Source organism: Neomonachus schauinslandi, chromosome 1 (genome assembly GCF_002201575.2).
Source record: "Neomonachus schauinslandi chromosome 1, ASM220157v2, whole genome shotgun sequence".
Lineage (NCBI taxonomy): Eukaryota > Metazoa > Chordata > Mammalia > Carnivora > Phocidae > Neomonachus > Neomonachus schauinslandi.
Window position 1 is genome coordinate 196,009,354 of NC_058403.1, and position 13,649 is coordinate 196,023,002.

The following is a 13,649-nucleotide window of genomic DNA, read 5'->3' on the forward strand; positions in this document are numbered from 1 at the left end:
TGGCTGCAGGCCTGGTTTCCAGCTCTACATGCCCTACAGGCTGTGTGACCTCGGGAGGCAGCTGCTGGGCCTCGTGTGCGCATCTGTGCAAAGGAGAACAGAGGCTTGGGTGGGAGCTGAGGCAAGAGTGAGGGAGCAAGGGTACAGCCCTACCCTGCTCTCAGCCCAGGCAGCCCCTGGAGCCCGGGAGCCCAGAAAGGGAGTGGCCCTAGGGCCTTGGTCCTGGCTCTGACAGAAACCTTCCACAGAGAGGATGTGAGGCAGGGCCAAATGCCATAGTGTTAACACGTCTTTCTCCTCCCCCTTGGCTAGATGGGAGCAAGGGCTGAAGACTCTGGGCAGGGGTACGTGGACGAGTAGTCAGAACAGGATGGGTGTCTCCTCCTAGTGGCTTCCTCCATGCCGGCTGGTCCCTGACACCCAGTCAATGATGATGAAGCTCAAGCTCATGGTCATCAGCAAGAGGCCAAGCACAGCGAAACAAAGGGCCTGTGGGGACAGGAGTCAGAGTCAGGGGTGCAGTAAGGGCAGCCCCCTCAGCCCCACACCAGGCCACCAACCTCCAGGACCCTCGCACCAGGATTTTGGGGGTAGACTTTGCAGGCTCCCTCTCGGTGGGTATGATGCGGAAGTAGAAGATGGCAGGGAAGATGAAGATGAGGCATGGAGCAGATGTGGCACCTGCAAAGAACGAGGCATGTCCGCATATTGGTTAAGGTCCGGGGGTGGACCCTTCAATGAGATCAAACATTCCTTGTTGGCGGAATGTCTTCCTTGAGACTCCACTTGAGAGCTCTGCCTGATTCTGGAGAGCCCACCAGCCCTTCCCCTGGTTCTCTGTCTACCTGGATGGAAAGCTAGTGCTGTTGGCAGTCAAAGACTCTCTAGCAAAGAGAAAAGGCAAGCCAAGAGATAGACACAAAGCCCTGAAGATATTGGGCTCCTAGATATAGCTATTCCTGAAGGCTTTTTCTTTATTTGAGCCAATTCATTCCTTTCTGCTTAAATCACTTTTAAGTCAGATTTCAGATATATAGAACCAACAGTCTTGCCTATGATATCCATGACACTCGGCCCCCCAGGCCTGTGCGTTGGTCCTTGCAGACTTGGGTTGGGGAGTGAGTCTTCTGAGTTGGGTCACCCCAAAGATATCTCAGAATTGTCTGATCTTCTAGCTCAGAGCCCCAGCTGGGATGGGACAGTGGACAGAGTACCAAACCTATAGTCCCATTATCCTAGAGCTAAATCAAGGCCCCCCACTTACCAGCTGTATGGCTCTGCTACTCCCCTAATCATGAGGGACCTTAATTTTCTCATATGTGAAATGGGGACAAGACCCAGTGAGATCATTCATGGAGGTCCCTGGCACCTGGGCTCCACCTCATCCCCCAGCAAGGGGAACTGTCTCTGGTTTTGAGCCCTCAAAAGGGATTAGAATAGCCTTAAGGACAAAATCTCAGACAGGAAGCCAAGCTGTGCACACATGGCCAGTAGCCATCACTTAAATGTAGGGTATGATCTCAGGAATCTGCCAGGATTTGCAGATAGGAAATTCTCTGGGCCAATGCCCTGTCTCTATACACAGCTGGGCCAGACCCTCACCGATGACCCCGAAGATGCCCAGGATGTTGGGAGCGAAGATAACCAGCAGGTTGATGCAAGTGAGCAGGCCAATGGCAATGAGCGTGTGCCGCAACCAGTTGAACTCCTGGTTCTTAAACAGCATCTGCTGGATGGCACGGCGCACCTGGGGGGCGGGGGTGGGAAGAGTCACCAATCTGTCAGCTCCCTCCATCCCACCCTGCCTTGGTCCACCTACCCACCGGCTCACCGGAAACAGAACGATTGGCACCGTGAGTGTGACTGCCGTCAGCACGGCCACACGCACACAGAGGATCAGCACGTCGAATGGGTCCACCTTGCTGTAGGTGTGCAGTAGCTCTGACTCCACCCCGTCTGCGGCAGGCAGGGAGGGCGGTCAGCACGTGGCCCGGGGAGGGGGGTGGGCTCTGAGCCTGGGTTGACCCTGACACTGTGCGAAGTGGCAACAGACTCACCTCCACAGCCGCAGGGCACAGTTAGGCGTCGCACACCTACTTAGCGCCTACAGTATGCAGGGTGCCATGGCCACCGGCCAGCCCCGTGCCCCCCAGCCTGGCCTCTGCCTCTGCCCCCATGGTCCAGCCATACCGTAGAAGGTGAGGTAGCCGAAGAGGGCAGCCAGGAAGTACATGACATACATGACGGAGATGGACAGGTTGGAGATGTGCTGCATCTTCCTCTTGGAGGGACTACGGCGAAGCAGGGGAGGGGACTGGTGCCAAGCTGGGCCACACCAGAGACCCCCCTGTGCCCTGGGGTCTCTCCGGCACCACACCCTCACCATCTGGCAGCTGAAGAAGTCTCCTTCTTGTCCCCAGTCGCCCCTCAGGGCAGCCACGGAGAGCTTTGATAAAGTGACTTGGCTCCCGTTCCTCCCCACCCCCACCCCCGGTCCTGTCAGGACCACATTCGTTCTCCCCAAACCAGCTTAAGGCGGCTGCCCCCCTCTCAACCACAGACACCTACTCCTTGAGCTCTGTATAGATGGGCAGCACCTCGGGATGGCAGACGAAGGCGAAGGCCATGATGGGGATGGTGTATGCCGTCTGGGGAGACACGGGGACCACGTCAGGGCAGCCCCCCCCACTCTCACGGGGCCCACCGCCCCCACCCTGGCCTGTTGGGACCTGTGAGTTGAGTGTGAAGTAGCTCGGGGTGCAGAGGGCTGTGGTCTCTGTCTCAACCCGCAGCTGTGCCTCCTCCTTGGTGACCTCCACGAGGCTGAAGTTGCCCGTGATGTTGGCGAAGTTGACGGGCAGTGGGCAGGGCACGTGGAACTTTTTGTAGATGACCTGGGTTGGGGAAAGGATGAGAAGATCAGGGCCAGGCTAGATCTGCCCGGGAGTCACTATGACGCCACACCTAGATCAGGACGGAAGGGGCTGCCTTCTGACCCAGGCTTCCCAGAAAGGCCTGACCCCTCCGCCTGACAGAGGAGCCTGCCCCCCACCCCCTCCCGGGGAGACCTGCCCTCCACTCCAGCACGGAGGGTGACTCACTGCGATTAGGAAGAACACCATGCAGCTGAGAGAGAAGCCGCTGGAGTAACCCAGGTAGCCTGCAAAGTGCGGAGGGGCTCTGAGACTGGGGTCCCCTCCCAGGCATCCCTCCAACATCCCCCCTCCAAGGCCCTGGCCTTGCCACACTCACCAAGCTGCCGCATCAGTGCCAGAGGCAGAATGACGGTGACAGAAACTAGGATCACCAGGTAGTTCCCGTTCATGTACCAGTCCCTGCAGGGACAGGAGTGGGGAGCCAACATCAGTCTCCTCAGCCTTAGGGTGGGGGGCGTCTGCCTCCATACCTAATTGGTGCCCCCGGGGTGCTACTGAGTGACCTCTGGAAAATACTTGTTCAGAGCACTGAGTCTCCCTTTCCCCATCTGCAAAATGGACGTTCTCTCCGCACTCTCCTGGGCGAGGTGCGGACTAAGGCGCCGGGCTCCTGCTTGGTGACCATTATAGGTATAGTCACTGCTCTTGTTTTTCTCAGGACACACAGGCCTGGGTCCAGCTTCCCCAGGGAGGGGCCCCCAGGGGCCCAGGTAGGCAGGGGGATGAACGAACCTGGCTCTGGGGGGTGGGACATTTTCTATGGGGGGATCAGGGACTTGCCAACGTCTGGTGCCCCTTGTGGTCCCTCCTGACATCTGTATCCTGCATCATCCTGCACCCCGCCACCACCAAGGGACAGGGGGCACAGAGAACTAAAGGGATAAGGAATGAGACCCCGCTTCCCAGGGAAGCCTAAAGGCCAACTCCTTGGGAAAGGCCCCCAGGACCCGGTGGGGGGTCGGGGAAAGAATCCTGATGCTTCTCTCCTCCTAGAGCTGCTCTCAACTTCACACCCCTCTGCTTGCCTGGGCTGTGTGGCCAAGGGCAGGGCCTGGCTGTCATCTCTGTCTCCACCCACAAAACATGGCTGATGCCATTAGTGCTGGCTAAACTGATGATGGGCAATTGGGACACCATGGGCTTAATTTCTTGGTTGGGGGGCGGCTAACACCCAAGCCATGGTCAGGAATAGCAGGGGCTTAGAGCTAAGCCCAAGGCTCTCAGGCCCTTGCGTGCTCACAGGCTGGGTCCAGGCCCAGGTGGGGGCCCAGCTTCCTCGGCCTCACCGCACCCCTTACCCCCACTGGCCTTCCTGGGGGATTCCCCTAGGTGCTCCCTAAACGAGTGTCGACTGAATGTTAGCTCGGCTGGCAGCTCTCTGCCCCTCCAGCTGCCGCTTGCAAGCACTGTCTCGTCTCTCCCACTAGCCCAGCCTGGGTTCCCGGGGCCAGCAGGGCACACGGAGGGGTAGACGAAGACCTCCCACCCTCACCCAGCCCCGCCCCACCCTGGGGCTCACGAGGTTTGCTCCTCCAGGTTCAGGAAGGTCTGTATGACAAGGGGCAGCTCAGACTTGATGATGTACAGGTAGCTGGACATGGCTGGGGGGAGACGGGTAGGCAGGCACTGGGGTCAGCCAAGGCAGCCAGCCCTCGGACTGCCCACCAGCCCACCGCCTGCCCGTGTCTGCCTGCCTCACCTCCAATATTCTGCAGCGTGATGGCCAGGGCCGCTGCCAGCTTCCCTGGGGTCCCAAAGGCACGGTAGCCCAGCTGCTCGTAGGCACGGATGCCTGTGGGCACGAGGAGTCAGAACAGTCAGGGGTGCTCTCCCCGGTCCAGCCCTCCCTTGCTCCAGGTTGGGTTGAAGGCTCACCCACGATCCCTGAGGACTTGAGTAGCAGGTGGATGGAGTAGCTGGAGAGCAGGGCAACGGCCGTCAGCAGGAACCTGAGGAAGATGGATGAAAGGAAGCCACCTGGGGCTTCCCTGGGTGGCAGGGGCGAGGAGCTCTGGGAGGCCTGGGTGTGTGGGTCTGTGAGCCAGGTGTCTGGACCCCCAACAGGTGTGGATGCAAGTTCAACAGACCCTAGCAGTGGTGAACACCACCCATTTGACCCAGGGTGAGCCACAACCCAGAAGGGGCCTCTGAGCACCACCTCCTTGCGTTCTTGGAACAAGCACGTTTTCCATTTGGGCAGCAGGGCAGAGTTCCCAGGTAAAGTACACGTGTGCCCGCACAAGGCCTGGCCGCGGGGGCTGGCTCATCACATGTAAAGGTGGTAGAAGGATAGACTCGGGTCTGTTAGGCTTGTCCTGTGTTGTAATCTCACCGGCCTTGCTGGGAAATGAGGGCTATTTGTCCAGCCATGGCGGGTTTTTTTAGCTGTGGTTTGGGTTAAGCCCCCCCACTGCAGCCTGGGTCTTGGGATGGGAAACCGGCAGGTCCTGGGAGGTCATGGCTGGTGGCCTGTTTAGGGCTCCTGTCTCGGGAGGGTTCACTGAGAGGACTTACAGGAAAAGGATGATGCCCGTGTTGGCCATGGCGTAGGCGAGGCCCAGGATGCCGCTGCCCATGATGGCGTTGCTGAGGTTGAACACTGACATCCCAAATGAGGTCTTCCCCTCGAACTGCAGGCACCAGAGGGAGATGGGAGTTGGGGGGGGGTCAGCAAAGCATGGAGGGCCTCCCAGCGTTCCCCCTCACTGTCCCTTCGCCTCCCATTGCTGCCCCAGAGCACTTCATGACTGCACACAAGCTCCCAGCGGTGTCCCGCCCCCAGTGCACCCCGGCTCACGTCAGTGAAGTGCGGCTCCTTGCTGGGGTTTTTCTGTAGGAAGCCCTCGCCCTCAACACAGCTCCGTCTGGGGCCCTCGACCCTGCAGGCACAGGCCAGAGCAGGCAGCTCACCTCCAGCCCTTGCTCGGCACCCTGCCCTGCCCTGAGCCGTGGCTGGGCCTCTCCTCTGCTCACCTCGGGTTGCCGGCCGTGGGGGTGGTGACTGGGAGCAGCCCCTCCGAGTGTTTGCCGTTGGGCACCAGCTCCACCATTTCTGTCTGCAGAGGTGCCTCCATGGTCAGGGGCCACCAGCAGGATCACTAGCTCTCACACCAACACAGAAGTCTGCAGAGCAATGGGTCCCTCTGGTTATCCCCGCTCCCGGGACCCATGGCCCAGCCTCCCACCGGAAGTCTATAGCCGTATCGCACCTCCCAGAAGGTCACTCAGGACTTACGTGCATATGCGGCTGGGCCTGCTGCCTCCCTGGGCCCTGCTTTTGGGGGAGTAGAGCTCAGATACCTGAGTTCTCCGGGACATCCTGAGGGGACACCTTGGCCAGTACATAGCGCTCCCTGCCTCCCCCCCCCCACCCACATATCAGCCCAGGCAAGCCCGTGGGGGCCTCAGTTTCTCCATCTGTGCAGTAAGGATCAGCTGGATGACCTGAGTTCAGAGTCCAGTGGTGCCTGGAGCCTAGGATGCTGAGTCCCAGGCATCCAGACTCCACTCTGGGGGTGGGCCCCGGACCGACACCCCCTCCCTGACATTAATACCGGGAGACGGTTTCCTGTGCCGGCCCTGTGTGCCAGGGGCCTCCTAGCCAACCTAGAATGGCACTGCCCGACGGCTGGAGGCCTCGGGAGAGGGTGAGGGCTGTGGGCCCTGTTCCCAGCCGCCCGGCGGGCACTGCTGGCAGCCAGAACAAAGGGCCTTCTGTGGTCTGAGAGCTGGCGCTGGGAACGGCAGGCGCAAAGGCTACCCCCCCGCCCCCCGGAGCCAGGAGGCCTGAGGCGGTGCTGGGTGGCTGGACACCTGGCCCCTGCCCGCCTGGCCGCGAGGGCCCTCAGGGGGCCTTCCAGGAAATGAGTGTCCCAGGGCCGAGCTCTCTGGGCCACACAGGCTTCACCCTCCACACAGCCCTGGCCTTAGGGCCACGTTCTCCTTCAAGCCTCTCCTCCTAGGGAATACCCCCACCCCTTAGGTGGCCACCCTCCAGGAGTGGACCCTTTGAGCAGATTCTCCATTTCCCGGAACCCCAGGCCAGGAACTCAGGGCCTGAGGCAGCTGTAGAGGGGCCTGGGCCACTGGATCCATCCTCCCTTCCCTGCCCTCAAGGCATGGCCCTGGTGGGCCTCTAAGGAGCCAGTTCCCCTCCTTGCCCCCCACCACCCCTGCCCCCTGCCACACACCTCACTGGCCCCTCTCCCATCACTGGAGCTGGGAGCCACCTACCCCATGCCCAGAAGGTACCTACCTGGGCACAGTGCCCCAGGATCTATAAGGACGTCCTGAAGGCTACATAGGCCAGTAGGAGAGCTAAGACCTGAGTGGAGACCAAGGAAGGGGCAGCACTGTCATGTAGGTCCCCCAGAGCCTAGTCTTTTTTTTTTTTTTTAAGGCTTTATTTTTAAGTAATCGCTACACCTGATGTGGGGCTCAAACTCACAACCCCAAGATCAAGAGTTGCATGCTCTACTCACTAAGCCAGCAAGGCGCCCCTACCAGAGTCTCGTCTTGATGCCATAGCACCCCCTCTGCTTGGGAACTCTGAATCCTGCCCTGAATACCCCATCCCCCTCTGGATCCTGATGGTCTCAGGTCTACTTAGAACCCAGAGCACCAGGGGTCTTAGCACTCGGTGTTATGCGTGGGGCCAGGAAGCTGGGTTCAGGCCTCAGGCCCCAGTGTCCTGGAGGCAGCCCACCATTGCCCCAGGCAGCCCTAGGCCAGAGTTCAGATCCTAGGGACCCACACTTGGCACCCTTGGACTCCCTCAACCTGCCTCCCCTTTTTCTGATGCTGGCATCTGAACCCATCTCACCTCCAGCCCTGCCCCTCAGGACTATGACAATGTGACCATCTCCTCTCGTGCTCTCCTCCCCTGGATGAGAGCCCCTGATGTCAGCCTGTCTTCATGCCCCTGCCCTAAGCCTCACCATCAGCACCTCTCCAAGGGTCCCAGTTGGGTGTGGAGATGCCAGCATCTTATCTCCAGAGTCACTCCCTGGTGCCCCCTGGCTCTCCGCTAGGGTTGCCCTTTTTGGACCTCCCACCCTGGGCAGGCTGGGACAGGCCCTCAGAGTGTGCTGAGTTGGCAGCTTGGACAAAGCACCCTTCTCTGCCTTAATATCCTTCCCTAGCAGCCAGGCACTACCTCCAGGGAGACCACAGCCCATGGCATGGTCATGGCCAAAGGGCCTGAGTTCCTGGCTCCAGGTTCCCCATCCCCCCAGCAGGACTTAGGCCTAGACCTTCACGTCCTGTCTATTACTCACAGTCAGGTACTGCTGGGTTTTGGCCTGGTTTGAGATCCCAGAGAGGACATGGAATATCCTTCCTTAAGTGGCTTCCAGTCTGGAAGGGACAAAATCCCCAAACATATACCCGTGCACAGCAGCTGAATGTGAGCCACATAGTGCTGGGACTCAAAAAAGGGGAGACAGAGGCATCAAGGAAGGCTTCCTAGAGGAGGAGGTGATGGAGCCAGTTCTGAAATCTCAGGAGGAGTCCCAAAAGTGTGGAATGGGAAAGAGTCCCTGAAGCAGAGGGCACAGCGTGGGCAAAGGCTCTAAGGTGTGGTATGAGGCAGACTGAAGAAGGTTCCACGGCTACAGACAAACCCAACGAAGCCTTGAAGGCCAGGTCAACAGGTCTGTACTTCAGCATAGGGCAGGACTAAGGGCTGAGAAGCCAGGGTGGAGATGAGTGGCCCCCAGCCATTCCCTGAGGCTGGCAGCCCATTTCTGACATCTGCCGTCCCTCAGGCCTATCGCCTAGCAGGCTCCTTTGTATCAAGGAGTCAGGGTAGACTCAGGGATAGCCTCTGCCTAACACAAGCTGCCAGCCGATTCTGACCCACTGTTGGGAAAGCCCAGAGTGGACATTCTGAGTCTGAGTCTTGGTCTGGCCCTGCCTCACTGTGTGACCACGGGCAGAGCATTCCCGACTCAGGACCTCAGTGTCCTCCTGCCCTCCAGGGGTCCCATGAGGTTTGGCAAAGCTGGGGACAGAGTGAGAAGCCTCCCCAAGGCCTTTGTCCCAGACCATGCCATGGGCTCCCAGAGAGGGGTCAGGCTCCAGGTTGGAAAGATCACTGCAACCTTGGGCAGATCATCAGAATGGCATCTGTCATGGGTGCAGCGTGGACTTGGGCAGGAAATCGATGGCCTAGGCCACTGCCCTGGGGCCTGTTGGCTCTGCTGGGAGATAAGGGCCAGGAGAGGCCAGGAACCACAAGGATGGTGCGGCAGGTAACGCTCGCCCACGCGGCCATCACAGAGTGAGATTTTGTCAGGCACACCTCGACAGGTGTTAAGTTTGGCTAATTAAAAATTCTGAGGCCCAGGAATCCAGGCCACTGCTTGCATCAGCTGCTGTGGGACACATACCTCTCTGTCCCACAACCGAGGTCCTTGGAGCCACCAGGGACTTGAGCACTGCTTTCTTCCCCCAATGCTCAGGGACATCAGTAGGTCTGCAGTAGTGGGCTAGCTAGCTACAGGGAGGCATCCACACTGTCCTTCCCTCAGTCCCGCAGCCACATAAGCTTAGTGGGGGCACAGACCCCATAGAACTTGCTGCTGCAGCCCCCAGGTTTCTGGTGCTTGGGCAATCCTAACCTCAGCCCAGATGTCAGGGGACAGGCAGGTGGCCTGGCCTGCAGGTCCACTGCGGTCATTCCCGGAGGCTCAGGGATGAGGGCTGCCCCCAGTTCCAGCTCAGCCATCCTTATTCCCCTCCTCGGCAGAGACAAGGGGGCCCCTCCTATCCCGGCACCCCTCTGCCCATCTGCTTCTCCAGGCTTCAGAGGGAGAACACCATCCTAGGACAAGCTATCAGTCAACAAGGAAACTGGATTGAATGGACCTGTCTGAATTCTATGTTCTCAAGGCACGGCCCCAGGGATTGGTGGGGAGATGATTGCTGAAGTCAGGGGACTAGAGGTAGGGCATGCGGGAGGGGGTTCTGAACATGGGAGAGTGCTGTAGCCTTATACCCCCCTAGCCCCTCTTCCAGGCCCACGACTCCAGATTTTGACCTCAGTAGACCCAGGCCCTCATCCACTACTCCTTCATTGTCCACAATAGTGGGTAAGTAGCCAGTGCCTGGTCAACACTGGGCTGGTACTGAGGCGGGTGGTGTGCAAGAGGGGGCACATCCAGAGAAAGGAAGATGGCCCAGAGCATTGATGTGTCAGCAACGCCAATCCCTCCTAGTCTAGCTCCCTGGCCCTGGTGCCTGGGGACTGTGCTTCTGTGTTCTGGGCATCCGGAAGTGTCTAGGAGGATCTGAGGGGCCCAGCTGGGGCCGGAAGTTGGACTTTCCTGTGACAGGGTATATTTTCTAGACACCCAACAGTTGCGTAGAGTTGGGCCTAACCTGAGACACCTAGGCCTCCTCTCCCACCCAGCCCAGGACCCTCCTTGCTCCCCCAAGGGAAGCTGTAGCTGGAACCTCTTGGCTCAAGACTGGGCCAGAGCCAGAAACAGCCCCCTCCCCCCACTGCCAGCCTGCTGAGAGGGACGTGCAGCCCGAGGCCCAGCTGAGGCAAAGGACAGGACATCACATGCTTGTGGCCCCCTAGGGGCAGGGGAGACCCCGAGCCAGCCAGCCCATCCTCCTCCCTCCTGACCCGGAATCCCCTGGAGGTGGCCAAATATTTGGACAGCCGGACTTCTGGCCCCAAGGAAAGCTGGAGCAGGGGCCTGGGGCAGCTCAGGACTCATTGGAGACCCTGGTGTGGGCGGCTAGAGGCAAGGTCGGCCTGGAGGAAAGGCACCATCCAATGTCAGGCAGAAGCAGAGAGGCAGAGGGAGGGAAGAGAGAGCCAGGGAAAGAGGAAGGACAGAAAGCACATACGTGTGGTACATGTGTCCACGCATACTGATCCAGACAGACAGAGAGGCACAGGGAGAAAGGGAAATGCAGATGGATATAGAGGTACACAAACAGAAAAATGCACACACAGAGAGAGGTGGACAGACATTCAGACAGGGAGACAGAGAGAGAGAGAGAGAGACAACCAGGGAGGTGAGATGGCCAACCAGCCAGAGATAGCCAAGTGGAGAGAGACAGAGAAACAGGGAGACAGCCAGTGAAAGACAGAGAGAACCCCAGAAGGAATGAGAAGGGGAGAGAGAGCCAGAGGCCCAGGTGAGTGGGCAGCAGGCCCAGCGAGCACCACAGGGATGGCCAGGCGGAACCCTGCAAGACCCTGCAAGAAGGCTGCCACAGCATTTGCAGGTTCCTACAAGGGCAGGTTAGACCCCTACTAGCTGGGTGCAGGGACATCCAGACGGTGGGACTGAGCAGGTGCATGGTCAGTCCCAGCTGGAAAGACCGCTCCCCAGGCCAGCGCTTGTCTACCCGCACAATGGAAAAGATACACAGAAGTGATGGTCAGTTGAAGTGACCCCCATTCTCAGCAGCCACGCACGTGTGCAGACGTGCCGGCCGAGAGGCTGTGTACAGGACGTGGCCCGCAGAGCGGAAATTCAAAACCAAGCCACCCCAGGCCGCTGACCGGAAAGCCCCTCCTGCCCCAGCAGCTGGTCCTTCCCTTGGGCCCCAGAAGCCCCGCCTGGTCCTCTAGAGTGCCCCCCCATCTGTCTTCCTATCCAGAGTCAAAGGCCAGTCGTCCACCCACCAGACTGAAGGTGCGCAGGGCACACGGTAGGTGCTCAGTATGTGTTGCTAAGTGAATAGAATGGGTTCAAGGCCCTTGGCAAGCCCCCAGCCCATCTCAGCCCACCTCTAAGTGGCCCCTGGCCCCTGGCCACGTCTGCACTAGACCGTGTGCCTGCAGGGCTCCTATGTTACCACAGCATAGGCTGCACATCCCACCGCAGCTTTCTGCGCACGTGGATACCAAAACCGTACCTCCCTTGCAGTCAACCACTCCCCTAAAACATGCTTTCCCCTCTGAATGAGTGCCTGTTTCCACACCCAGCCTGGACTTTCAGGGTGCACTCAGTTCAGCTCAAAAACCTTCCCTGGCCCTACCCAGAGACCTCGAACCACCCAGGCTGTCTTGTTGTGCCTCCGTTTCTCGATTTGCCCAAGGCTCCAAGGCCACTTGCTAGGGCAGCAGGCAGCAGGACAGGAGCAATCTGTTCTGGTCTGGCCACCAGGAGCCCTGGACTGGGGGGGGAGTGTGTGTGGAGGGGGGCGTAGTGATGTGGGCCAAAAGAACCAGTACTGAAGAAAGAATGGTTTGAGAAGCCAGTAAAGACATGGGCTCGAGCCCAGGCAGAGTGGAGTTTTGAGACATACACCCACACCCTCCCCAGAGAACTGGCCCCTGTCTCCAACCCCCCAGGGGGTCAGAGATTCTCCTTTCTGATTCCAGTCACTCCGGCCCTCTTGGAGATGTGCCAGGCCTGGCCTCACCCACCCCTGATTCCTCCCACCTCTGGTGCTTCCTGCAGGAAGACTTCCAAGGTTGTACAGAACCTACCCCTCTCAAAATGGAACTGTCCCCAGATCTCTCCGGCTTTCTGTGCTCCAGACTGAGAAGCTCTGGGGCATTTTCTTCCTCTCTAGAAGGAACTGAGCTCCCATGCCACACTGCGTACTGAAGAGGAAGGGGTGGAAGGTCCAAAGGCTTCTCCCAGGGACAGAACAGTGGCCCAAGGCCGTCATGGAAGGAAAGACAGGACCGGCGGGCTGAAGGGAGGGTGGGCCTGGGTCGAGGTGTCCCCAGGGTGCAAGGTACAAGGACCTTTGACTTAGTCCTCTCAGACTTGTCCTAGAGCCTGTACCTGAGCTCGGGGCTCAGGTCACTGTGGGGGAGAGGGCGGATTCCCACAGGCCCCGCCCCTGGCCTCCCCCTCCCCGGGTGTAAACAAACGCACGCATTCGCTGTGGCCAATCGGAAGGGGCCAATGGAGCGGGGGCGGGCTCCTGCAAACCCAGTCCTGGTCCTTTCCCTCTGCCCTACGCTCGGCGCCCGCTCTCACACCCTCACCGCGCAATGAGGCGGCAAGGAGCGCGCACAGAGCCCCGCCCTCGGGCCAGAGAGCCACACGCGCCCTGTACCCGCCGTGCCCGCTGGCCCGGCTGCAAATGGCACGGGTTCCGGGACCAACATGTGCCCCGCGGCCCCTCAGGCAGCCTGGCCCGATCTGCCCTCAAGCCCCTGCCCAACGCGGCCGGGATAAATATACCCGGACTCCCGGCGTGCCAGCCGGGCAGATTTGCCTGTCAGGCGCCCGTCGGGGCAGCGCTCCAGGGCCCGCTCCCGGCCCCTCTTGGGCCCCCCTCCGGGAGGCTCTCCAGCTAGTCCCCGCGGATTCTGCCTCGGGAAGCCCCTCGCGCACCGCCCCGAGCCCCGACAAGGCTTCCTGCGGCCCCAGTCCCGAGTGCTGACCTCCTGCTGTCCCGCCCGGCCCTGCCGACAGGCCCCGAGGCGACGAGGTGCCTCTCCCGGGATACCAGCTCCATCTCGGAGCTGAGTCCTGCCTGGCGGGTCCCCGGACCTGAGCCCAGATCGCGCGGGGTTCTGGCTCGCTGGAGGCTGGGGGGAGGCCCCTGCCCGGGGCAGGGCGGGCGAGGGGAGCTGCCCGGAGCCCGGCTACGGACGGGAGGGTGCACAGTAGGGCTCTGCCCGCCCGGTGCCCTGGGCTGGGGTCGGCGCCCCCAGCGGTACCTGGCCCGGCGGGTGGGGGACGCACGGAGCTCCGCTCTGGCTGGCGCTGTCCGCTCTGCTCCCGG

The 13,649-nt window shown here is 60.2% G+C and overlaps 1 protein-coding gene across 1 annotated transcript; it reads right to left on the reverse strand.

Moving 5' to 3' along the window:
• Window positions 1–293: 293 nt before the first annotated feature.
• Window positions 294–13,649, reverse strand: SLC38A3 (solute carrier family 38 member 3). Its single transcript, XM_021687016.1, has 16 exons — window positions 13,585–13,649; window positions 5,910–6,059; window positions 5,734–5,815; window positions 5,451–5,566; window positions 4,812–4,885; window positions 4,636–4,728; window positions 4,456–4,537; window positions 3,253–3,335; window positions 3,102–3,160; window positions 2,730–2,894; window positions 2,569–2,648; window positions 2,191–2,291; window positions 1,832–1,956; window positions 1,603–1,747; window positions 578–681; window positions 294–489 (listed from the first exon to the last, which is right to left on the reverse strand). The coding sequence occupies exons 2-16, from the start codon at window positions 6,008–6,010 to the stop codon at window positions 385–387; spliced, it is 1,515 nt and encodes a 504-aa protein (XP_021542691.1). The 5' UTR covers window positions 6,011–6,059; window positions 13,585–13,649; the 3' UTR covers window positions 294–384.